A 27,681-nucleotide genomic window follows, 5' to 3' on the forward strand; every position below is an offset into this window, starting at 1 on the left:
TTAATGTGCACATACTGGCCAATGACTACAAGAGATTTCTTTAGAAAATTCAACTAGTATGTTATTGTCTCTCAGAAATGATTGTATCACAACATTTTTCATTGAAATGAAAAACATAATTGGCTATATTTCTCTAGACTATTTTTCTTTTTTTTAAAAAAAGACCTAGTCATATTAACAGTGGCAAAAAAAAAAATGGTATGTTACCTTTTCAAAGTGCGAGGTAGTTGTGCTATGCTTCTAGGTGATCAGTGGTGATCAGATAGCAATCATATTTCTGCAGTGGCTAAAAGTTTAAAATTTTGTCTCTGATTAGTGTTCTAGGCTTTAACTTATTGTTTGTTTCCTTTCTCCTTCCTGTGGTTCATTGATTTTTAACTTTTTAATTTTATTTTATTTGAGAGAGAGAAAGAGAATGGTTGTGCCAGGGCCTTCAGTAGCTGCAAACAAACTCCAATCACATGTGCCATCTTGTGCATCTGGCTTATGTGGATCTTGGGGAATCGAACCTAGGTCCTTTGGCTTCCCAGGCAAGCACCTTAACTGCTAAGCCATCTCTCCAGCCCAGCTCATTGATCTTTTAATTGCATATCTTAGAAAAATATCATTTAAAAATGTACAATGAGTAACAAACATCTCCCCAAACATATGGAGCTTAAGAAATTAAACATTACAAAGAGAATTACGTCAGTTGTGGATTTCCCTCCATCTCATTCCCATTTCTTCTATCTTAGCTCTGATCATAAACCCAAATTAGTATTTACCACTCATGCATTTTTCCAAAAACATTATTTTTTAATTTTTATTTATTTATTTATTTGAGAGTGACAGACAGAGAGAGAAAGAGGCAGATAGATAGAGAATGGGTGCACCAGGGCCTGTAGACACTGCAAACGAACTCCCGATGCATGCATCCCCTGTGCATCTGGCTTATGTGGGTCCTGAGGAATCAAGCCTCGAACCAATGTCCTTAGGCTTCACAGGCAAGTGCTTAACTGCCAAGCCATCTCTCCAGCCTCATTTTACCAACTTTTTATGTGTTGTTTTATACTATTAGTGACACATAAACCTCTTTTTATAGTTTGGACGTTTCCAGTGTCCTGTTTTCTTGCATGTATGAGCAGTCTGTGCCGTGTGGTGTATGTGGTGTCTTTGGGCATGGGATGTTCACATCCCCAACCGGCGCACACAGAGCTCAGCCACAGGAGAGCAGGGAGCACATGGCGTGTGTTCTTGAGACAGTGTCTGAACCCGGAGCTGCCATAGCTAGCCCTGACCTGAGTCTCTGCTCCGCACCCCGCACAGCTGGAGTTACAGGCATGCTTGGCTGTGCCCAGCTGTTTAAGTGAGTGCTGAAGAATCAAATTCTAGCCAAATTAGGCCCTTTCAGGGCCTCATGCTAGTATGGAAAGCACTCTTACTCTCTGAGCTGTCTCCTCAGCCCACAGCCAACATTATTATTATTATTATCATCATCATCATCATCATCATCATTATTATTTTACTAGTAAGTTCCAAGCCCACTGATGGTTGAATTGTTGACTTCTTTTTTTTTTTTTTTAATTTTTTTTGTCCATTATTTATTTATTTATTTGAGAGTGACAGACACAGAGAGAAAGACAGATAGAGGGAGAGAGAGAGAGAATGGGCGTGCCAGGGCTTCCAGCCTCTGCAAACGAACTCCAGACGCGTGCGCCCCCTTGTGCATCTGGCTAACGTGGGACCTGGGGAACCGAGCCTTGAACCGGGATCCTTAGGCTTCACAGGCAAGCGCTTAACCGCTAAGCTATCTCTCCAGCCCTTAATTTTTATTTATTTATTTATTTCTTCATTAATTTTTCTGAGTTCTTTGTATGTTCCAGATATTAATCCTCTGTCAGATGTATAGCTAGCAAATATATTTTTCCATTCTTAAGGCTGTCTCTTCAGTAATTAACTCTTTCCTTTGCTGTGCATAAGCTTTTTAATTTCTTGAGGTTCCATTTGTTGATGGTTGGCAGTATTTCCTGAGCATCTGGAGTCCTATTCAGAAAGTCTACCTATGTCTATATCTTGAAGTATTTTGCTTACTATTTACTTTAACAGTTTCTGTTTCAGATCTACTTTGAAGTGTTTGATCCATCTGGAGTTGATTTTTGTTCAGGGTGAAGGATAAGGGTCTAGCTTCAATCTTCTGCATGTGCCTTTTTTATCAATGTATATATTTTAGTGTCTGTGAAAAAATCAGGTGCATGTAGCTGTATGGGTTTATAAACCAGCGGGACAAGGTTTAGGGTGGGGAGATATCAGGCATATATGTTGTTGTATGTTATTTTCTAGAATTTTCAGTTAGAAATTGTGTTAATTTTAAAAATATTTTATTGATTTATTTATTTGAGAGAGACACAGAGAAGGAGGGAGGGAGAGGGAGAGAATGGGTGTGTCAGGGCCTTCTGCCACTGCACCTGAACTCCAGATACATGCATCACCATGTGCATCTGGTTTATGTGGATTCTGGGGAATCGAACCTGGGTCCTTAGGCTTTGCAGGCAAGTCATCTCTCCATCTGAAAATTGTGTTAATTTTTAAATCCCAGGATATAGTTGGTATTTTAAAATATCTTGGTATTTATTTGAGAGAGAGAGAAATAAGCAGATAGAGAATGGGCACACTAGACCCTCTAACCACTGCAAATAAATGACAAATGCATGTGCCACCTTGTGCATCTGTCTTTACATGTGTACTGGGGAATCAAACCTGGATTCGTTTGCTTTGCCAGCAAGCCCCTTAACCACTGAGCCATCTCTCCAGCCATGATATGATTTTTAGACAAATACATTAGCCCAGTGTGGTGGCACATTCCTTTAATCCCAGCCTTTGGGAGATGGAGGTAGAAAGATCACTGTGAGTTTGAGGCCAGCCTGAGACTACATAGTGAATTCCAGGTCAGCCTGGGCTAGAGTGAGAGCCTACCTCAAAAAACCAAAAACTTAAAAAAAACCCAAATGTTTTTTCACATGCTTTCATTAGGTTCATTAGTTTAGCTCATGGTTTTCCTTTCTCATGTTGTCTCTGTCCTAATTTTAATGCTCTTTCAATATTTAAGCATGACACAGAAATGAAAACGCATACAAGCTATCTGTGCATGCCAGTATAGTTTCACAATGACACACGTAAGCAACTCAAAGGAAGTAGCATTTCTGACACCTGCATGCCCCCCTTTTTTGCTCTTCCTATTGGCACCATTTTCCAAAAAACTGACTTAACTTCTAATACCTTAGTTTTAGTTTTACCTGTTATTCAGTTAATTAAAATGAAATTATATATTATAAACCATACTTTGATATGGTTTCTTTTGGTTATGATTGTGTTTATGATACCATTTGAATTGAAATCCACTTGTTCTCATTTCTATATGACAGGACTCAATTTATGTGTTCATTCTTTCTTTAAATACTTTATTCAGAGCCAGGTGTGGTAGTGCATGCTTTTAATCCCAGCACTCAGGAGGCAGGGTAGGTGAGTCAATGTGAATTCGGAACCACCCTGAGACGACACGGTGAATTCTAGGCTAGCCTGGGCTAGAGAGTGAGACCCTACCTTGAAAAAGTTAAAAAAAAATTTTTAATTCATTTCCAAATACACACACACACACACACACACACACACACACACAGAGAGAGAGAGAGAGAGAGAGAGGGAGGGAGAGGGAGGGAGAGGGAGGGAGAGAATATGAGAATGGGCACCACAAGGCCTCATGCCACTGCACATGGAGTCTAGAGAATCAAACCTGGACCTCAGGCTTTGCAAGCAAGCACCTTTTGTTGCGGAGCTATCTTCCTAGCCCCTGTGTTCTTTCTTTTTGAGGCAGTCTTGCTATGTAGATGAAGCGGACCTCAAATTCTTAATCCTCTGCTGTCTTTTTCCCAAATGTTGGTCTTGTAGGTGTGTACCACCCACTTGACTCTGTCCTAGTCTTGATGGAAATTTTGATATTTTAGATGTTTTGGTTCATTGAGAAAAGCACATTTATGGACTGGAGAGATGGCTTAGTGGTTAAGTGCTTGCCTGTGAAGCCTAAGGATCCTGGTTGGAGGCTCACTTCCCCAGAACCCATGTAAACCAGATGCACAAGGGGGCACGTGCATCTGGAGTATGTTTGCAGTGGCTGGAGGCCCTGGCATGCCCATTCTCTCTCTATCTATCTGCCTCTTTCTCTTTCTGTCTGTTGCTCTCAAATAAATAAATAAAAATTAAAATATTTTTTTAAAAAGAATTGTACATTTAACTGGGCATGGTGGCTTACGCCTTTAATCCCAGTACAGGGGGTGGGGGGGGGCCAGAAGTAGGAGGACTGCTGTGAGTTCAAGGTCAGCTTGAGACTACATAGTGAATTCCATAACAGCCTTGGCTAGTGTGAGACCTGACCTCAAAAAACCAGAAAAACAAATAAACAAGAATAGAACATTCTCAATGGTGAACATATATTATATGTATGTTTTGTTGACTATACACTTAGCAGTGATTATTGGACATATTTATACTCAACTTTAGGAAACATTTCCATTTCCCATGGTAGCTTTCAGACTTTGTTTTAATTACCAGGGTATACTAGACTCGTGGAATACATTTGGGAGTCTTAATAGCACACACCCACATGCATGCACAGCAATTTTTTGAGTATACAAGTCACTTGTGAAATCATGTGAGCCTATTTATTTTTTTGTAGTTAATTGATTTTTATGTGTTGGGTATGGGAAGATTTTTCCTGATTTTATTCAGTGGTAGTATCTGGGTTTGAATTTTTTCTTTTTTTTGGTAAATTGCATTTTTAGCAGATTATTTATCTGTGTCCTCTATTTTTCTTCTGAGTAGTCTTGTAAGAGTAGGCTTTTGTGCTGGGGAGGTAGCTCCGTGGTGAGTACATGACCTGACTTGGCAAGGCTCTGGGTCTGATCCAGCATTGCAATAAAGAAAAAAAAAAAAAAAATCAGCTTTTGATTGTATTAATGCCCTTAACTGTGTGATTGTAGTTTAAAATACTGACCACAGTTTTAAAAAGCTTTTCATTTTCTTTCTCTGTTCTGACTATTGATGTTATACAGTCATCTTAAATGCCACTTAGTGTATTCATTTTTAGTATGTTTAAAACTTAGTTTTTGTTCGTGTCTGTGTGTGTATGAATTGAGGGGCAGGGAGTATGCATGTGTCATGGCCCGTGTGTGGCAGTCAGAGGCCAGCTGGGAGGTGTCCGCTCTGCCTCCACCTTCTTTGAGACAGGGTCTTGCCACTGCACGTAATGCCAGTCTAGCTGATCTGCGCATGTCTAGATTCTCCTGACTCTACCTGTTGCAGGTATGTTGGGAATTCAGACACATGTGCCACTTAGAGCCCAGCTCTCTCCGTAGGTGCTCAGAGGATAGAACCTGGACCTGCAGAATTTGCAAGCAAGCACCGTTTTAACCTCTAAGCCATCTCCCAGCCCCATTTTTAGTATCTTTATTTATTTATTTTCAAGGCAGGGTCTTGCTCTAGCTCAGGCTGACCTGGAATTCACTATGTAGTCTCAGGATGGCCTCAAACTCATGGCGATCCTCCTACCTCTGCCTCCCAAGTGCGGGGATTAAAGGTGTGCGCCACCATGCCTGGCCATTTTGTAGTATTTTTTAAATAGGAGTATTTAAGGTGTATATTTAGAGTATATATTTATTTTCTTATGATCTACTTAAAGTACATTATACAGTGCTGGAGAGATAGCTCAATAGACAAGGATACTTGCTTGCAAAGTTTGATAGGTCAGGATTCGATTCCCCACTACCCATATAAAGTCAGATGCATAAAGGGACACATGCGTTTGGAGTTCATTCGCAGTGGCAAGAGGTCCTGGTGCTCCCATTCTCTCCTTGCAAACAATAAATAAATAAGTAATTTAAAGTAAATATCCCATGTATTCTTGGGAAATATGTGTTGTTTCATTTGCTTGATGCAAAAGTCTACATATATATATATGTGTGTGTGTGTATGTATGTATGTATGTGTGTGTATATATATATATATATATATATATATATATATCTCACATTGTTCATTTTTATAAACCTAATTTACTAATTCTTGAGTGTATTTCCTTAAGTTTTAATTGTGAATTACCTATTTCTTCTTGTATGTACAAATTTAGAATTACTGTAGTTTTAAACTCACCACTAATTTAGTACTTTTTGCCCTAGGTTCATGCCTTAAATATCCTCAGAGCCTTGTTTAGAGACACACGTCTGGGAGAGAATATTATCCCCTATGTTGCTGATGGAGCTAAAGCTGCAATTCTGGGCTTCACATCACCCGTCTGGGCAGTGAGTGATCTTGCTGTGTATTTTCATTGAGTTAATTAAGTTGCTGGGTATGTTTTAATAAACTGACCTTTCACTTGGTGATAAAATGTATACTGCATTTTATCAAGGAGTTTCTCTTGGATCAGGCTATATTTTGTTTCATATTTTATGGTTCCTTTTTATCTCATTTGTTGGTTTATTGCCTTTAACTCTTTCTTTTCACATTAGTGACTGCGTTGGGGTTTATATTATGTATCTATAACTTATTCCAGTCTACCCTCAAGTGACATTACACCAAATCAGTTAAAATTTAGGAACTTAGTGACAGTTACGTTGACAACAGTGCTTCTGTTTTACTCCTCAGTCTTTCTGCTATTATTGCTCTCCTGATGTATATACAGTGAACACACACTACATTGCTACTACTTTGTTCTTTTTTTATTGACAACTTCCATAATTGTAAACAACATCTCATGGAAATTCCCTCCCTCACCCCATTTTCCCCTTTGAAACTCCACTCTTCATCATATCCCCTCCCCACTGAATCAGCCTCTCTTTTATTTTGATGTCATGATCTTTTCCTCCTATTATAATGGTCATGTGTAGGTAGTGTCAGGCACTGTGAGGTCACGGATATCATGGCATGTATTCCCTCCCATTGAGCAGGCCTCCAGTCCACCCATAACAGACGTGCCATGATCGCACCCGTTGGCTCATTTGGCCTGGTTGGTCAAATGTAAGGCTTGCAGTGTCCACATTAGATAGATGCACAAGGGGGCGCATGCATCTGGAGTTCTTTTGCAGTGGCTGGAGGCCCTGGTGTGCCCATTCTTTCTCTTTCTTGCTCCTTTTTTCTGTCTGTGAAATAAATAAGTAAATAGATAAATGCTATTTTTTAAAAAGTTTTTCAGGCTGGAGGGATGGCTTAGCAGTTAAGGTATTTGCTTGCAAAGCCAAAGGACCCAGGTTTGATTGATTCCCCAGGACCCATGTTAGCCAGATGCATAAAGTAGTGCATGCGTCTGGAGTTCTTTGCAGTGGCTGGAGGCCCTGGCGCACCCATTCTCTCTCTGTCTCTGTCTGTCTGTCTGTCTGTCTGTCTCTCTCCCTCTTTCTCTCTATCAAATAAATAAATAATAAAATATTTAAAAAATAGTTTTTCAGTCTGTAAGTATTAATACAGAGGCTTGATAGAATACCACCGTCTTGTTACCCTTACCAGAATAGATCATGAACAGAGTAGGCTGCTGATGAGGGGTGCATCTGTAATAGATGTCTTCTTTGTCCATTTGGGAACGTGTGATAACAGACATTTATTTCTCAGTGTTCTGAAGTTGGGTTCAGCAGATTCAGTGTCTGGGTTTTACAAGGTGAAGTCTTACTTCTGCTCACATGCACAGGGGTGATAGGTCCCAGTGTCTGGCTGCTATTGTTTGTATTTGGGCACTAATACCCCTTCGTGAGGGTGGAGCACCCCTCACCTCATCACATCCCAAGTGCCCCTCCCACTTCCTCATGCCCCCTTGATGGTGAGCACATGAGTACTCACTTCCTGGCATGATGGACCACAGTGATAGCTCCATCTTAACATCGCTAAAGGACATTGTTTAACTCAGTCACAAGATTTTTGTTTCTGTGGGTGCCTGTTCACTTTGTACAACACTCCTCCGTAGATTTGCTTAAAGTTTGCTGGAAACGAACAGGAATTTGTGTTTCTGTTTTTCTTTTAGGAGAGAGAGTGTGTGTGTTGTGTATGTGTACAGGGGGTCGTTTAGCTGGGAATTGAACCCAAGGCTTCATACATGCTAGGCAAGTGCTTTACTACTGAGCCATACCCCTTCCCCAGCCCTTTTTGTGTCTTGTGTGATTTCTTTTTTTTTTTAAATTTTTATGGTTTATTTTTATTTATTTATTTGAGAGCGACAGACAGAGAAAGAGGGAGAGAGAGAGAGAGAGAGAGAGAGAGAGAGAGAGAGAGAGAATGGGCACACCAGGGCCTCCAGCCACTGCAAACAAACTCCAGACGCATGCGCCCCCTTGTGCACCTGGCTAACGTGGGTCCTGGGGAATCGAGCCTTGAACCGGGGTCCTTAGGCTTCACAGGCTAGCACTTAGCCAGTAAGACACCTCTCTAGCCCTCTTGTGTGATTTCTGATGGAAGATTTGCATCCCAGATGTCTTCCCAAGTCATTGCAGACTTAGGAGTCTGGGAACTGCTTGAGTGGATGGAGCTGTTGTGGTGGAGCAGACGCACACTGGTTATGACACACAGTGGGCGCCCTTGTTGTTGAGGGGTTAGGTAGGGCCTCTGCTAGTGTTTGCTGACCCTTTAGTCAGCGTGAATAGATGTGTACACTTTTAGACTCTTACCACAATGTGTTCCTGAAGGGTGCTCGTGTGTCCATGGAGACCACTTGCAGGGTTCTTGTGCATCAGCAGATGTGGGTTTCTAGAGCAGAGGTTGCAGCTAGTGGCTAGTAGAGCAAACGTAGTCCACCGCTGTGTTTTATTTGGCCTCTGTAGAGGTTTTTCCCCTTTAATTTGTTGCCAGCATTTCAAAATAGTGAGATTTCAAATAAAAACCAGGGTTTTGGCTTCTGTTGAAAAAGCAGAAGATCTGGCAACATTGGCTTTTAGTCCCTTCTGGCAGTGGATCAGGCAGCCTAGCTGGTGACTGCAGCAGACGCGTCCACTGTGGCCTCGCTCGCTCGCTCGCTCTCCTGTCCTGGGAGGTGGAGTCTGTGACCCTTGCTGCAGGGGCTTGAGGAAGCCATTCTCTACATCCCCATTACTACGCTTGGTGCCCTTTCAGCCTGTTTTGCTGGTTAACATAGCTTACGATGCTGCCCATTGAGAAAGTAGGCTCTGTGCTGGCCTTGCTTCCTCCTACGTGGGGGGGTCTGCTCCTGATGCTGGGACAGTGTCTTTCACATTGGTCTGGACTGGCCACTGGAGAAGGCGGGTAGTGTTGGGATATTCATGGACTCTCAAAACATCCAACATGTTGGTCTAGAATAGAGAGCCTTTCTTGATGTTGTGGAGAAATAATTCACTGATTAACGAAAAATTTTGCTGTTTGTTTTCTCTTTATTGTTTGAGACAGAGTCCCACTACATAGCACTGGCTGGTTTAGAGCTCATGATCCCCACGCCTCAGCCTTCCAAGTGCTGTCCTTGTAGGCTTGTTCTACTATGCCTGATGGTTCTGGTTTTTTGTTTTGTTTTTGTTTTTGTTTTTCGAGGTAGGGTCTCTTTCTGGCTCAGGCTGATATGGAATTAACTATGGAGTCTTAGAGTGTTCTCGAACTCAGGGCAATCCTCCTACCTCTGCCTCCCGAGTGTTGGGATTAAAGGCGTGCACCACCATGCCCAGCTGCTTTGTTTTTATTAATCAGTTTTCTCAGATAACTTCAGAGTTAGGAATACTTGACTAGGTGACTGATATTGTAAGGTTAATAAAAAAACATCTTGTATATTAACTGGGCTGGAGAAATGGCTTAGCGGTTAAGCGCTTGCCTCTGAAGCCTAAGGACCTCAGTTCAAGGCTCGATTCCCCAGGACCCATGTAAGCCAGATGCACAAGGGGGCGCACGGTCTGGAGTTCGTTTGCAGTGGCTGGAGGCCCTGGCGCACCTATTTTCTCTTTTTCTCTGCCTCTTTCTCTCTCTCTCTGTTACTTTCAAATAAATAAATAAAAATAAACAAAAAAATTAAAAAATAGCATCTTGTATATTAACTATTTTCTTGACTATTACTTACATGAATTCTTTGAAGTTATGCCATAAAAGTATTTTTTTTTCCACGGGTAAATAATTACAGAAAATAAATGGAAAGAGTTGAGATCTTTCCTGGAATATTCATTTTTAGGAAGGACATGGAAAAATAATTTGTTAAATGTAACAAACTTTTTTGACCATACAGTTACAAAGATAAAATGATAATAGTTGATAATATTTGAAGTATAGGAAAAAGCTTTGGGGTGTGTATATGACTGGATTGATTGTATGGTTCAATTTGAGAAGTTCATTGAATTACCATAAGATTTCTATTTTTCAAATTTTTCATTTTATGAGCAGCAGAAATCTTATTTGTAAAATATGTTAATTTCATGCCACATATATTTTAACTTTCCTTTATTATTTGTTTTTACATTAGGTGAGAAATTCATCTACACTTCTCTTTAGTTCCTTGATCACAAGAACTTTTGGAGTTAAAAGGGGAAAGGATGAACTTTCCAAAACAAACAGGTATGCTCTAATGCTAACTTTGCATTTTTAAAATATTTATATTTATTTACTTTGCAAGCAGAGAGACAGGGAGAGTGACAATGGGTGTACCGGGACTCCAGACACATGTGTCACTTTGTGCATCTGCCTTTATGTGGGTAATGGGGAATAGAACCCAGTTTATTAGGCTTTGCAGACCAAGTGCCTTAATTACTGAGCAACCTCTCTAGCCTCCTAACTTTACCTGTTAGACAACATTGTCCTGGAAAAAAAAAAATTGTCAAACTTCTGCTTACTTTTACAGATTCATGTAAAAATACTATCACGAATTAAATTATGCTCCCAAACCATAAATAACACAAATATATTAAGGTATCAAAGGGCCAAAGTAGGCTTGTTACTTAATTGTTGCCTTTCTGTCTTCTTCCAGTATTCCTAAAATGTCTTAATCTCCTTTTTTCTTGGTTGAGTTACTGGCTTGTGAGGTGTCTTTGTATAGTTAGAAATATAACCATATAACTGTCTGATACTCTCATCAGAGCAGTTAAATTCTATAGAGGAAGCGGTTAGAGATTTGGGCCTCATGGAATAGTAGTCCTGTTTTGTTTGTTTAATTTATTCCCTAAGATGTTTTTTTTTTTTCCTTCTAATAAGTTTTCTTTATAGCTGGAAGGAGACTTGTAAACTATTATGTTTATGGATAAATTTTTGATATAATGCACAAGTTCTCATATTTTCTTTTTATTGTTTCTCTCTGTCACATTAGAGTGTCACTGTAGCACAGGCTGGCCTAGAATGCGCTCTGTAGTCCCAGGCTGGCTCAAACTAACAGCAGTCCTACTTCTTCGTCCCAGGGCTGGGTTTAAAAGCCTGTGTGCCACCTTGCCCACCAGGCTTCTGATGGTTTTATTTATTTATTTATTTATTTGAGAGCGACAGACACAGAGAGAAAGACAGGTAGAGGGAGAGAGAGAGAATGGGCGCGCCAGGGCTTCCAGCCTCTGCAAACGAACTCCAGATGCGTGTGGCCCCTTGTGCATCTGGCTAACGTGGGACCTGGGGAACCGAGCCTCGAACCAGGGTCCTTAGGCTTCACAGGCGAGCGCTTAACCGCTAAGCCATCTCTCCAGCCCTCTGATGGTTTTTCAAGACTGAAAAGCTCTAAGTAGCTGTTGCCAAGCCTTTAAGAGCTAATGTTAGTCTCGTGCGCTTGCAGCTGCTAACACTAGATGTCACTGTCGTAGCAGGTCTACTTGCTTTCTGAGCTTGATTCGGGGTACAAGTTGACCAAGCGGTCTTACTCTACAGTACCTTCATGAAAATTGAGGTCCAGTTCCTCTCCTGCTTGAAAAAGTTACCGTATGCTTCAAATTTAAGTTTTCAGTCATTGCTTCTTAGAATATATTTTCTTGTGATGACTGGAGAGATGACTTAGCAGTTAAGGCACGTGCCTGCAAAGATGAAGACCGGGGTTTCAAGTCCCCAGCACCCACCTGAAGCCAGGTGCACAGTGGCCTATGTTTGCAATGGCTAGACCCCTAGTGCGCCTGTGCTCTCTGTCTCTCTGTATTTGTCTCTCTCGCCTCATAAATAAATCAAAACGAAAAAGTTAAAAATTATGTCTTGAGATATTTATTTATGAGAGGAGAAAAAGACAGAGCGAGAGAGTGAGAGGGAGAGTGCACGCGTGAGCGCGCCAGGGCCTTCAGCCACTGCCAGACGCATGCGCCCCCTTGAGCATCTGGCTTACGTGGGTCCTGGGGAATCAAACCTGGGTCCTTTGGCTTTGCAGTCAAGTGCCTTAACTGCTTAGCCATCTCTCCAGCCCTGTGCTGGGAATTTCAAAGTGTTTTTCTGGAAATTTAGCACTCCTCTGTAATCTTAACACTTGTAATTGGAGGCAGGAGGATCAGGAGTTCAGGAGTACAAGGCCATCCTCAGCCACATAGTGATTTGATGTCAGGCTGGACTATATGAGACCCTGTCTAAAAAAAAAAAAAGAAAGAAAGAAAGAAAGGGGAGGGGGAGGAAGGTTGAGCAACAAACTAGGGAGCTGGCTCAATGAATAAAGTTCATAATGCTCAAGCATGAGTACCTCAGTTTGGATGCCCGGGACCCACATAAAGCTTTGTGCTGCACTTAGGGTCTGTAATCCCAGCATGCCTGTGGAGGGCAGGGAGGATGACTGGGAGAATCTGCTGGCAGCTAGCCTGACACATGGCAAGGTGAACAAGACAGAGACTCTGCCCCCAAACAAGTTGGAAGGTGAGGACGTGTGACACAACCACACTCACACACTCAAAAAAAGAGCAATATAAGTAAAATGTGATATTGTGATTCTCAAAATCACTTGAAATGTAGACACACTTATCACTTAGTTTTTAGGAACTGATTCCTGCACTGTGTACAGAGAAAACGAGATTTATTTCATTTTCGGTTGCATCTGAAGGAAGGAAATAATACTGCACAGTGTTCATCTTCTTATCTTCATCACATGGATACAAGTGACCCGTGTACATTCATTCTCTTTGGATAGGAAAGTTTAGAAAATTATAACTTTCCTAGAAAGAAGGAAATTCAATATTTGCATAATTGAGTCAAGTTGAAAAGTAAAATGAAATAATTAGGAAGGTAATGCTTTATGTAAGTGTGATGAACATTTTTGGTGAGCGTATTTTAGTAATCTGAACACTTACATGTTTCATCACCTATGTGGGCTTCTGTTCTCATTTTAGGCCTAGAAAAGTCTATTTCTTGGCAGCTTCCATTAGATTTGCTGTGTAAAAACGTGCTCATCTCACAGTTGTTTATGATGGGTCTTCTGCTTCTGTGGTTTATTTAATCATGTCACTTTGTTGAAATGTTTACATGCTTGTTCCTACATTATTAACTCCTCAAAGGCAGGCCCTTTTCCATTACTTCCTTGTATACATAGTGGGTACATTAAGAATGCTGGAAGTGATGACTCATAGGTTGGTTCCTTAGCTGTCAAATAACTCACCTCAGCTAATGACACCTCACAGGCTTGCTTTCCAACTGCAGATCATCCTGCACAGTCTTACAAACACATGCTCTTGGTCAGAAAGGAACTGGACCTAAAAGGAACACTTGCCTTTTCCATCAAGTTTTGCAAACGTCTCTTCTGGAGCAAACAGACTTGGTTTCTAAGCATTTTGTTGCCACTGGAGATGACCTTCATAGACTCCCGTATCTACTCTGCTCTAAGGCTCCTCTATCTACATAATGAAAGTAATAAGATATAGGCTGTGTCCTCATGGTGTTATTGTGAGCCTGAAACAAACTCCAGGCTTGTCTTTTCTTTGAAAGCTTACACAATTTGAGATAAGATCTGCTATTTCATTTTGTTACTGCTGCTGTTATAGTTCCCATCCCATGGTCTTTCTGTTGGACGGTGGCTTTTAAGAACAGTGTCAAGGTCAAGGTCTTAACCTTCTGTGCACTTGGTACCTCGCATAGCATCTTGCAGTAAGAGGCGCACAAGCCTACTTGCTTAACAAATTAGGCAAACTTTAGTGCTGCAGAGACAATAAGAAAACTGGTTTTTGCTCTTGCCTTTATTCCCAAATGGCTGAGGCAAGTTCGTTGTTAACCTCTCTGTGTTTTAAGTTCTCTTCTGTAAAGTGGGACATCTGCTCTAGTCCTGTGGTCTACTCGCTCTGAAATACTAAACTCAGGCTTTGCATAAAGGCACTAGAATTAACAAGTTTGGTCAAATGTCTCTCCAGTGCCTGCAAGAGTACTTGCCACACAGTAGAGTAAGAGGTCCCTGCCTCACGTGTAAAGAAGTGTGGGAAGTATACTCTTGAGCCCATTGGTTATATTTCAGATGTGCATTCTGGATTATGAAGAAAGAAAAAAAAAGATTTTATGTGTGTTTTTAAATAATAATACTTTCTTTTTTTTTTTTGCCACCTAACTGGCTTGGCCTGACAGAATAAATAATGGATGTGTCCAAACCAGCACAGCTCTGAGATCTCAGAAATTTGCTGTGCTTTCTAGAACAGCCCCATCGACAAGTGAGGCTCCTTATTTCTTGCCAGCACGAGCAAAACCAATGTGGTCTCTTGACTGTAGGACTTTCCCTTAACCTGTGTGTAAATTAGCTTTCAATTTGACTAGTTCCAGCTAAATGACAAATGTTGGTGCATAGCCGTCTAAAACGTTATCTGTGTGTCTGTCTTACTGCCAAGATAGCATATGTGTGCTCAGTGTACGGAGTAGCAGAGGGGATTTGATTTTGCGGGTCCCGTGTCAGCATGGGGCTCATGGGAAAGGAGCCCATGAAACCGAGCCCTTGCTGAAGGAGCTTAAAGTGCAGCTGGATGGACAAAACCCATTCTTGTGAATCAGATAAAAATTGGAAACACCCGCCACATCATAATCACCTGCAGAACATGGTATGGGTAATGATTACCATAGAAAGTCATGTATGGGAGGGTGCAGTGGTATAGTTGAAGGAAAATGTGGTTTCTTAAAGGCTTGGATGGGTAGATTTGGGGTCCATGGAAATGGATAGGTTATCTTGTTAATTATAGACAACTCATATTCAAAGTAATAGTTTATGATGGTGTAGCACAGTTTTAGAAGAAAATGTGTTTGTAAAAGCATTATTAGACTGTGTGACTATGTTAGGAGATGTTAAAATTATTTTATTTTCCAGGCTGGAGAGATAGCTTAGTGGTTAAGGTGCTTGCCTGTGAAGCCTAAGGACCCATGTTCAACTCCACGTAAGCCAGGTGCACAGCGTGACACAAGCGTACAAGGTCACACTTGTGCACAGCGTGACACAAGCGTACAAGGTCACACTTGTGCACAACGTGACACAAGCGTACAAGGTCACACTTGTGCACAACGTGACACAAGCGTACAAGGTCACACTTGTGCACAAGGTGGCGCAGGCGTCTGGAGTTCGATGCAGTGGCTGAAGGCCCTGACATGCCAATTCATTTCTCTCTCTCTCTCTCTCTCTTTTGCTGGCTCTGTCTTTCACATAAAAAAGAAAACCCAGTCTGTTGGGCTTGCCTCAAAAGAAATTTATTTGATTTTCCTCAGTATAAGTGACAGAATTACTTTAGTTATTTTTGTTAACATTTTGGTGACACAGGTCTTTCCGCATCTTATAAGGGACATCTAACTTAGTCCAGTGTTCTATTTACAGGAATATTTTCAAGCAATTTTCAGACAGAGGGCTTTTCTCCTATTCTTCATGTTTTCTAGGAAAGCAGATTCCACAAGTTTCTGTGGTTACCCTCACCATTGTTTAGGAAACAATTGGATTCTCCAAACTAAAATTGAGAGCTGTAGGGCAACTGGGCTTTTGTATTTTAGAGAATGTAATTATTAGAATTCAGAATAGTTTATTTGCTTTGAACTGCATAGTAACTTGTTGCAAGTAGGCCAAACTGAAAGCCAGAATCTTCTTTAACTGTGGTCAGAATGATATTAACATCCTCAGGCCCAAAGAGTTCTCATTTTCTCCATTAAATAAGCAATCGTTATGTTTTCATGCTGGGCCCGGCTCTGCTAGGGATTAGGGGACAGGGACGAGTCAGGATTCCCATGCCCTTGGGCTGTCAAGATGGTGACTAGTGTGGAAGTCGGTGGGCATCTCCTGTGCCGTGGACGAGGTTCTGTCTAAGGGAGGGAGAGATTCCCAGAGAAGGTGGTGCTTTGTGTTGGCCACGAGCCACACCCTTCCTATGTGCCTGACGCAGCATTAGTGACAGTCCTGTGAGATAGGTCATGCCATCCTCACCTCAGAGGAGCAAACCAAGATTGGTGCAGGGTCATTTGCTTGTCTGCTGTCGTACGTCCGGAACGTGGCAGAACTAGAACACAAACCACATTCCATCTGTGCTCCACTAGCACGTGGAGCCCCTCATGGACGAGAAGTCACTTTTTTGGAGTGTGGTTTCAGATTACATTGTCAAAATGTGTGGAATGAGCTACTTTACAATGTCTGATAGTGGCCAGTAATCTACCATATGGTAGTATGCTTTTAGGCCAGAGGAAACTACTCCTTTGAGGTGACTAACAAAAGATCTTTTCTGTGGAAGGTGAAAATCGTGAATCACTCTCGCTTTTGCTCCGTGGATGTTATTTTTCTCACCTTGTCCTCGACTGTTTTTATGTAAATCAAGACAGAGGAAGAGCGGGCCTCAGGATCCTAGCATCACGCTGTAGAACCCAGGAAGGCAGAGATCCCGGTGTCCTGGTTGCAAAGTAGGAGAGGAGCTGCATGACCCCATAAACGGTCTCAGTCTTATTAGTAATACAGTTGCCACTTTTGCAGCTGCCTTAAACCTCTCATTTTTAATAATTGTTCGATGCTGTGGGGAGAGGATTTGGGGCATACAAAAATTTCTGCCTATGAAATGGTTTCTTTTGATTTAATGTTTTTCAGATATTTTCCATTCAAATCTTTAATTCAATTGAGACTAATAATCATAATATTATTACTTGGTTTTGTTCTTGAAAGAACCCAAGAAATCATTTCCTCTCCTCATTTTGCAGATGACAAAATTGAGGTGCTGAATGTTAAGTGATTTGTTAAGATCACAAAACTGGCATTGGTGATACAACTTTGTACCTATTTTTGTCTCTCATAGTAAGCTGAACTAGAACTTTTAAAATATTTGCTGATTACCTAGAAATGAAGTTTTTGTTAAATTTTTGTTAAATTGGATTCAGTAATTCTAAGTTCATTCTCCCAAAAGACACTTATTTATCATGGGATTTCAAGTATTAGTGATTTAAAATGGAACCCCAGTGTTTGGATACAGTCCATAGGTATTATTCATTTGTTCATTCTCAACAGATAGTTAGAGAATATTCAATTTAGTTCTTTTTTGTTGTTGTTTTTGGTTTTTGGTTTTTCAAGGTAGGGTCTCACTCTAGCCTAGGCTGACCTGGAATTCACTATGGAGTCTCAGGGTGGCTTTGAACTCACAGAGTTCCTCCCACCTGTGCCTCCAGAGTGCTGGGATTAAAGGCATGCACCACTGTGCCCGGCTTTCAATCTAGTAGATAAATGAGTATTTTTTTTTTTAAGAGACTGAGAAGTAAAGTACAAGTCTTAAAAAATTCTTAAGATCATAGTTAAGTCTGAACTGACCCTTTGGTCCACTAGAGAGTTTCATGTTTCAGGTTCTTAGCCTCATGGATTATAGGTAGGAAAACCACAAATAAATTTTTTCACCAAAAAGAAGTTCTTATATGTTCATGAATTTGAAGTGAGACTTAGTCATTGTATTCTTAAATATTGACTCTTGCATGGCCCAAGTAATCTTTGTTCTTAAGAACTGCTTCAGGCCACTGCTTTCTTTAATAACTGCGGCATTGTTGCTTTCGTTTGAGCATGTTCTATGGAATTTTGGCAATGCATGCATCCTCTTTCTGCATCTTAGTAAAAGTATGAGTAAATATTTTTTCTTAGCTTTGGTATTTTTGTAGCTCACATTTTATATGAGCCAGACTAATATAATGTAATACCAGGATTACATAATTTAAGACGTCAGGATTGCTTCCAGCTCTGTGAGATAAAGTCTTCACTTATCAGGAGGTTTACAAGCAGTATTTGTTGCTCATTCACTAGCGATGGAGAAATACCATAGAACTGTTTTCCAAATGAGAAGATAGAGTCACAGAGGTTAAAGACCAAGAGAACAATTAATTTAGAACTTGAACAGTATTCCTTATTAAATTCAAAATTAGTCATAGTATTTTAGTCATGTATAGTTTTTAAATTTCAAGGACTTTCAATTACTGTTATATGCTGAACTTTTAAAATAAAATAAATAAAAATTTCATTGAATACTCATTATGTACCTTGGCACTGTAGTGTGTACAAAAGTAGTTCATAGCATGGTCTTGGATTTCAAGGAGTTTGTTGTTTAGGAATAGATAAGACCAACTTGTTAAACAGTTCAGGAAATACGATTATCAAACTCTGTAGTGCTGACTGTCAGAGGACAAGGGGTCTAAGAAGGATAAAGTCAGGACCAGGTAGCAGTCGAGATTTAAGATAGACTTGAAAGAATTTGGATTTCTAGAGAGGAGGGTGTTGTATATGGGATTATATGGTATGCATAAAGTATGGAGGCTGGAACAAACTTTATACAGCTTGTGAGAACATTACATGACAAGTAAACTGGGACAGACAGGACATGATGGAAGTGTTCACTGTTCACGGCTAGAGCAAGAGTTCATTAGCCACCCACTTGGTGTGAGCACATGTCATGGAGATTAGTTTGAATTTTAGACATTAGGCATTGCTTAGAAGTCTGTATCAGAGTACTCCATGATGGGCTCACTGTTCCAAGAATCATTGAGAAGTGATTACATTTTCTGTCACTGGCTAGTCAGATTGGAAAACAGGATGCAAGGCCCAGGAAGAGAGTTGTTCACAGTTGTTAGTTGTTTCTATAGATTATTGAAGCTGAGTCCAGCTTGGTGTGATCCTTGTAATCTTTATTCTTCTCATCACTCCTAAATTAGCTGGTAGCTGTGCCAATGGGAAATAGGCCTTATGTTTTTATTTTTATTTTTATTTTTTAGAGAGAGTGAAAGAGACAGAGAGAAAGAATCGGCAGGCCAGGGCCTCAGCCACTGAAATTGAACTCCAGGTGCTTGCGCCACCTAGTGGGCATGTGTGACCTTGCGCTTGTCTCACCTTTGTGCGTCTGGCTTACGTGGGATCTGTAGAGTTGAACATGAGTAGACTGCACAGGCAAGCCCCTTAACTGCTAAGCCATCTCTCTCACCCCAGGCCTTATATTTTAATGAATAGTAGCTTTCCCAATAATTTAAAAGATACATAATGAAAAATTGATATATTTTTTTCTTAAATAAAAATTCTGAGTTAACTATAGGTTTATGATAGGATTTCTTAGAACATTTAATATGCTATATTTTGTGACTTTTCAGTAGTGTCTGCCATATAGTATGTTCCTAAATTACTTATTTGACCTTGGATTTCTTTCTCTGTCTCAAAGAATATCCATTATCATTTATCTTCCAGCAAACATGACTTGAGTTATACTGAGAGAACCTGGTTAAGGCAGTGAAAAGCATGCTCTGATTTTAAGTTTATCACCACATATGAAAAAGAATCATGCTGCGTTTAGATCATGGCAATAGCAACAAAATGTAGTTTAATCTTTCATAAATTACTCCTTGTTATCTGATAAATTTTTTATCATAGCATACTCTCCAGGGTACAATGAATTGTCTCTATACATGTGAATCTGAGTATTTCGTATGTGTAGAATTTTTAAAATCTTATAGTAATTAAAATGCCTTTCTGGGAGAACAAGCTTCATGCTTGACATTAGGCTTTTTTTTTTTTTTAATCATTTTACAACCACATCTCCTCCAGTATATATTCTTTTGGGCCCATCTTCACTTTTCATTTTTCCAAAGTCTTGATATTTTTGATTTGTGGGAAGCAGAGCTTATAGCATGGTTGGTGAGCTGAGCTGAGTCTTAGTCTTATCAGACTGTGATATATTCCTATGTATTTGTGTGTCTGTGAGAAGAGAGGCTGGGCAGATTAAGAACAGGGGTTAGAGTATAACTAGCTTTGAAATAAATAGGCTTTCGATCCACTAAGAGGACAGAGTTCTGTACCTTTTGACTGCATGTCTTAAACAATACGCTCTGTTGTTCTCATCCTCAAAGTTATAGCCTTACTTGTTAATAATTAAACACAAGCTTGTGATAATTCAGACTTAGGGCAGTTGGAATGCTTTTAGAGGGCAGTATCATAAAAACCCAAATCAGAATTTAAACAATGAGAAGTTACTGTCCTGTGCAGGATGAGAAAGTTTTAAGGGGAGTTGTTTCAGGTTGGTAATACATCAAAGGCCCCATGTTTGTACTGTGACATCCCAGATGTGATAGCATGGACCCTGAAGCACTGCCCAGCGGCCTGATGCGTCTCTGGCTGGTGTTTATTCTTGTGGCCCCATCTGCATACCTTACAGACTTTTTCCCACATCTTGTTGGCAAAAATTAACATCTTAGCATGCCCCAACTTAACCTGGTAAGAGATGTAGACCTACCATGAATCAGGTTCTCCAGTTGAATCTGGGAGTGGTGCCTATAAGAAGATTTTATATATGTGTGTGTGTGTGTGTGTGTGTGTGTGTGTGTGTGTGTGTGTGTGTATACACACACACACACACATATATGGAGAGAGAGAACACACGAGAGTGAGATTTATTTTAGCCTGATAGGAAAGTGTATTTTCCCCTTTATGTTGTTCCCACAAATAATGGTAAAAAGATAAGAAGTGGTGCTGCTGTCTGTTCTAGTGGTATAGTATGGTTTTGTATAAATCATTTCTGCAATCAATTTGCATTTAAAAATTTTCAACTATTAGTCCATTTTATGTTGCTGTATCAGACTACCTGGTGCTAAGTAATATATAAAGAACAGCTGTTTTGTTTGGCTTACAATTCTGGTGGCTAGAGGTGATCCAAACAATATGATGCTGTTGTCTGATGCTTTTAGACTTTGACCCACATATTACAATATTGATTCTTCTTCAAGGTAGGGTTACATTCTAGCCCAGGCTGACCTGGAATTCACTACAGAGTCTCAGGGTGGCCTCGAACTCATAGCAGTCCTCCTACCTCTGTCTCTGTAGTGCTGGGATTAAAGGTGTGTGCAACTATGCCTGGTTGATTCTTCTATTTTAAAGCCAAACTATGTAAAATCAAGGAATCTTTCCAAATTTGTTGGAATTGATACTTATTCATTTCTGGGCTCTAAATCCCGATCATATTTAAAATAAATGTGTTTTTTTTAATTGATTTGTTTCATTAGACAAAGAGAGAAAGGTAGAGAGAAAAAGAGAGAGTGGGCATGCCAGGGCCTCCAGCCACTGCAGATGAACTCCAGATGCATGTGCCCCCTTGTGCATCTGGCTTATGTGGGTCCTGGGGAATTGAACCTGAGTCCTCTGGCTTTGCAGGCAAGCGCCTTAACTGCTAAGTCATCTCTCTAGCCTGAAATGTGGTATGTTGATATGACATTTTTGACCTCTGAAGTTAAATTAAGCCAATTGCCCTGAATAATCTTTTACTTTCTGCCACGTGATTTTATTTTCAGTCCTGTAAATAAATTTTCACTGTTTTTTTCTGTGCAAACTGTCTCTATAGAAGAACAAGAAGCTGTTTGCGTCAGGACGAACCAGCAGCACATGACAGAAGGTGCGGTCAGGTTAGCTTCATTGGACAGGCCAGCCTCGTCCACTCAGCTCTGTAACAAGCCCCGTCATGGTGTTCGTGTCCTCACGGCAGCTTCTCCTTTGCGGTATTTACTTCTAGGATGTTGCAGACTCTGCCCCTGCTTAGCTTGTGCCCCTTTACTTACCTCTCCCTGCTCTGGGTTCCCATGCTCTAACCCTCTTATGATTCCATGTCTGCAGAGGACGTGTCCAGAATACAGCATTCTATTTCTTTAGGTAAGGTGTCACTAGCCCAGGCTGACCTGGATTTCACTATGTGCTTCTTGAACTCGCGGTGACCCTCCTACCACTGCCTGCTGAGTTCTGGGATTGAAGGCATGCACCACCACGTCCAGCCACTGCAACATTTTTTTCTTCCTCATTCGGCAAATACGTTTATTAGGTTCAAGGCTTTGAGCCCAGAAGGACATTCAGACATTTATAGCTTGTGAGTGATCTGACTCTAAATGACAGTGGGGAGGAGAGACACAGCCTGCACTCGGCCGTCACGCTGTGAGAGCACGCGGAAGGTGTGAGTGCTCGGAAGGTGTGAGAGCACGCGGAAGGTGTGAGAGCACGCGGAAGGTGTGAGTGCTCGGAAGGTGTGAGAGCACGCGGAAGGTGTGAGTGCTCGGTGGTCGTGCTCGCCCGCCCCGGAAGAGTGTGCGCCCGGCTCCCCACGGCTCCTCCAGTGCGGCCTGTGGAGCGCGCTTGGCCCTTCCGCCTCCCCTCTTCTCGTGCTTCTGCCAACGCAGGAGACACTGTACCTGGCCATTTTCCTATCCTGTTGGTAGGAGATGTAAATGTGGCGCATGGAGACACGCCCTCTCTGCCTGTGTTTGGAAATGAAATGGTATGTGCTGTAAATACAGTGCTCCTGACCTCCACAGGTGGCAGGTGCCTCGTTTCCCCCAGAAACCCGGTGCAGGATATCATCTGTATCTCTTTCATGCTTTACTCAGGCTAGCTTTTCCTTAAGCTTCAACATTATAGGGAAATAAAAGAAGTTCTTTTAATGGTGCGCTCTCATTTTGATTACTTATCAAGATTATGTGTTTTGGATTTCCTTCTCACATATGCATTCATGATGTCTGTAACTTCTGTATGTATGTGCGTATATGTGCAGATATGTGTACCTGTACATATTCTTGTGTGTATGGAAACCAGAACTTGACTTTAGATGCCTTCCGGTCTCTCTCTCTCTATCTCACTTATTGAGACAAGGTCTCACTGAATGCAGAGCTCACCCATCTGGCTAGTTTGGCTAGCCTGCTTTCCCTGAGGGTCTCTTGTCTCCACCTCCTGAGTGCCAAGATTACAGACAAGCCTTCATACCTGCTTAGCATTTACATGGATTCTGGGTGTGTGAACTCATGTCCTTTTGCTTCTGGCAAGAGTTTTACCACCTGAGCCATCTATCCAAGCAGTTTGAATCGTTGAAATCATTATTCAAAGTATTGTGGTGTTGTGGTGAGATAATCTCTAAGCCACCTACAGTGCGATCATTTGTAATATTCATACCTTTGAGAAAAATATTTCATTTACTATAAGACCATAAGTTGTAGCCTTCCCCAGAGAGATGTACTAGTTTAAAAAAAATACTTGTTTTTATCCTTCCTGTTTTTAGCCTTGGCTGCCTTCAAAACTGTGTCCTTATGTACTGCTAAGGTGGTTGTCTTGCCCATTGAAAGTGAATTCCGTAGAATTAATGGCATTTCTATGGACAGTTCATTCTCTTCCTATCCTGGTTTTCATTAAATTGAAATGTAATGATTTTCCAGAGCCTTGTAATAGCAATCTTTACAGAATTTTAAGAATCACAGTAGCAGGAGGACTCATATTTCTAGAGTGACTTAGTGCACGTAGTCCGTTATCTATCAGTAAATACGTATTAAACATCAGCTGTGGGTTGAGTGGTGGCTCAATGGTTACAGATGCTTGCTTGCAAAGCCTGCCAGTTCAGGTTGGTTCTCCAGTATCCACGTAAAGCCTGATGCACAAAGTGGCACATGCATCTGAAGGTAGTTTGCAGTGTAAGTGTGTGCCCATTCTCTCTCAAACAAACGAACCATCAGCTCTATGCTAAACTTAGTTCCAGTCACCAGGAAGATGCAAAGACAGCTTACCCTAAGGAAACATCATATGCTTACAATGAAATAAACCAATACAAACTCAACACAGAGTATTCAAGGAAGAGAGAAATCTTATTGTAAAGTGACAGTTCATGATACGAAAGAAGAAAGGATGATCACTAATTAGGGATCAAATGATATATTGTGCTAGAATGACCCAAGAGGCTAGCATCTGATGATTCTTATGTATTAGTTTTTCTCTGTGCCATATGCTGTGTAGCCTGTGTGTGAGAGAAGCACTTGCTCTTCAGCCCACTGTTTCTTAGAAGTTTCTTGACTTCGAAGGCCTCCACGATGTTTGATGTGTAGGCTTTTGAGGGGAGGGAGGCTGGGGATGGGACTCAGAGCCTAGTACACGTCACGTAGGTGCTCTGTGACTGAGCTACTTTCCTAGCCCCCGAAGTGTGTGCTTGACTTTCAAGTTTAGAAATGGTGTGTGCTGTGTTTATAGCTGGTGCACACGTGTGAGCAGATATGCACGCATGAGGAGGCCGGAGTAGGACATCAAGACACCCTTCTCTCTTATTCTTGGTTTGTTCCTTTAAAAAAATTTTTTTTTATTGACAACTTCCATAATTGTAGATAAGAACCTATGGTAATTCCCTCCCTCCCCCAGCTTTCCCCTTTGAAACGCCATCATATCCCCTCCCCTTCTCAGTCTCTCTTTTATTTTGATGTCATGATCTTTTCCTCCTCTTATGATGGTCTTGAGTAGGTAGTGTCAGGCACTGTGAGGTCATGAATATCCAGGCCATTTTGTGTCTGGAGGAGCATGTTGTAAGCAGGCCTATCCTTCCTTTGGCTCTTACATTCTTTCCGCCTCCTCTTCCGCAATAGACCCTGAGCCTTGGAAGGTGTGATAAAGATATTTCATTGCTGAGCACTCCTCTGTCACTTCTTCTCAGCACCATGGTGCCTTCTGAGTCATCCCAGAGTCACTGCTGTCTGAAAAGAGAAGATTCTGTAACCAAAAGTGAGAGCAGCACTAATATGTGGGTATGAACATTAGGAGAAGTGCTTACTGGGCAGTTTGATGAGAATAGTATGTACATTCAGCCAGACACCAGCAGAAGTTACACCCCTAGGGCTCATGACTATCCTTGTTGTAGGCATGTATTCCCTCCCATGGAGCGTGTCTCCATTCCAAGTAGAGAGCAGTTGGTTTCCCCCATAACAGATATGCCACTTTTTCACCCATTGGCTCATTTGGCTTTGCTGGCCGAATTTGAGGCTTGCAGTGTCCACTGTTGATTATCTTCACTGGTGGTATCTCTCTCTCCCATTGAACTGCATGCAGTGTAGCTTTTTCCAGTTTTCTGTCAGCTGGTCTACATGGAGGAGGTTTTCAGCTCAGCTCCAGGAGGCTTTCTCAATGACCTTGCAGCCCAACTATGTGGAGTCTTCAGCAGTAGGGTCTTATTCCTGGTGGGACACCAAGAGCCTTGGCAATGGCCTATAATGTTTTGGGTCATCAGGGGTCTCCCTGGCCAACAACTCAGTGGAAGGTATCCCATCGTTGGCATTGGTTTGTTTTCTTGACATGAAGTCTCTCGCTGGAGCTGGTGCTGTGGTGGTTGGTGAGACTATCAGACCAGCCGTCCTCCTGTCTCCATTTGTCCTTTCCCTGAGATTACAGGCCTGTGTGGCTGCTCCAACCATATGTGCAGATGCGGGGCATCTCACTCAGGTCCTCCTCCTGCTTGCATGGCAAGTACTCTCGCCCTCTGAGCCATCTCCTCGTCTCCAGCGTGGATCCTTTATTAACAACACGACACGCTGTGATCTGATTGTCAGTGTCTTTATTTTATTGGGGCACAATCAATGATGTTAATAGTATTCCCTGTTTCCTGCAAATCTGTAGCTTTTGATGTGTTTGTTAGGAGAGCCTGGAGTGCCTTGTTAATTGAAGAAAACGCCCATCCATGTTGACTACAGTGTGGACTGTCCTGTTTCTACCCTTACTTCTTCATACCATTCTTAGTGTAAGCGCCTAGAGATGAGCTGCTTTTCTATATATTCCAAGCAAGTGTTTCATGTGGACTTGTCTCCTCTTGGCTCCCAGTACACTGCTGGGTTTGCAGAGTTTGAGACTGTTGGAACCACTGAATCTTGCTACTCTTCTTCATGCTTGTTCCTACTTTTCATGTTTAAAGTAAGATGTGCTTATTAAGATGACTATGGGAAAATTAAAGTCTTTCTCTTCACTTGAAAACAATATTGCATTGGGTATGGTGGTACACATCTATAATCCTAGCACTCAAGAGGCTGATGCAGGAGGCACGTGGATTCCAGGCCAGGCTGGGCTACACAGTGAAGTTTTTTTTTTGTTTTTTTTTTTGTTTGTTTGTTTTGAGGTAGGGTCCCACTCTAGTCAAAGCTGACTATGTAGTCTCAGGGTGGCCTTGAACTCACGGCGATCCACCTACCTCTGCCTCCCGAGTGCTAGGATTAAAGGCGTGCGCCACCAAGCCCAGCCACAGTGAAGTTTTGTCTCATTGCTTATCATTTTGGTGTAGTGTCTTGGAACTCCTTTCATCTGTGAGTGCTTAGGCTTTACAAAATAATTTTATTTATTCTAAGTAGTTTTCACTTACAGAAAGCATTTTTATGCGTGTAACATGTACTTTTTCTTTCCATAAGCGCTTAAGTAACATTTATGATGAACTATATTATTTATGATGAATTATAGCTTTTTTGATAATTCTATCACTATTTTTGTTTTACCTTTTTTGAGGAAGGGTCTCATGTAGCCCAGGCTGGCCTCTCTAGCTCAGTATGTAGCCAAGCCAAGAATGACTTTGATCTCTTGAACCTCTGCCTCCTCCTCTGAGGTGCTGGGATGACAGGAGTGCACTATCATACCTGGCGGATGATTGACTTAGTACTTTCCTACGGTCACCTTGATCTGTGGGCAATTTCTAGGAGCCTGGGTGCTGCTTGTCTTTGGATTTTGTGGATAATTGTCAGATTTCTTAACAACTGACTCTTGAGAAACTGTTCTCCATGTGATCTTTCTTCAGTAATTGTCATTTCCTCTGTTTTCTGTTGCCAGCAGGTTAAAATCCATAACCCTCTAATTGACCTTTTTAAATCTTTTTAAAAAGCTGCTTTCTTTTCATTTGAACTAGCTACCAGTCATTCATTGAGCATTTACATTCCATCTTATTTTTATGCATTATAAAATGGTGTAAGGAATATTCTCTCATGCATTTTATCTTTACCTGTGTTTTGTGATTATTTCTTTGTAATAAATGACTAAAAGTGGGCACATAGTTTAAAGAATATAAACATTGCATGACTCTAACATCCAAGCATCTTTTAAATAATTTGATATCAATACATAAACTCAGTAGTACATATAAACTTCCTAGCAGTGGGTATAATTATTTTTAATGCAAGGCTAAGGGGATGTGTGAGGCAAATGACCATGTTGTTTCAATTTGCATTGTTTTTATTAGTAGTGAGGTTGGACATTTGCCCACATTATTTGTTCATTAATTGCATTTTATTCAGCTTTGCTTTCAAGGCCTTTCCCACCTCACCTCTTATTATTCATAGCCGTAAATGTCAGGCTCCCGCCTCCTTCCATCCGACCAGGCCCTCGCACTGTAATCAGGCCGATCTCCCTCTTGTTCCTCTGACTCTGCTATGCTTTTACTTTGAGTTTTGTGGGTCATGCTTTGTCTAGCCTTAAAACGCCTGTCCTGGGTTTGCTTCTTAAGGTCTGTCATGTTTCCGTCCTTTATGTTGAGCCCAAGACTTCCT

General features: G+C 41.2%; 1 protein-coding gene across 4 annotated transcripts in view; it reads left to right on the forward strand.

The window, feature by feature from the left end:
• Thada (THADA armadillo repeat containing) overlaps positions 1–27,681 on the forward strand; it is a 343,908-nt gene that overhangs the window by 74,222 nt on the left and 242,005 nt on the right. For all 4 annotated transcript variants that reach the window (XM_045137566.1, XM_045137568.1, XM_045137567.1 and 1 more), the window contains 2 exons: positions 6,207–6,329; positions 10,463–10,554. In XM_045137566.1, coding sequence (XP_044993501.1) covers positions 6,207–6,329; positions 10,463–10,554 — 215 coding nt within the window. The remainder of the gene's footprint in view (positions 1–6,206; positions 6,330–10,462; positions 10,555–27,681) is intronic.

Source organism: Jaculus jaculus, chromosome 18 (assembly GCF_020740685.1).
Source record: "Jaculus jaculus isolate mJacJac1 chromosome 18, mJacJac1.mat.Y.cur, whole genome shotgun sequence".
NCBI lineage: Eukaryota > Metazoa > Chordata > Mammalia > Rodentia > Dipodidae > Jaculus > Jaculus jaculus.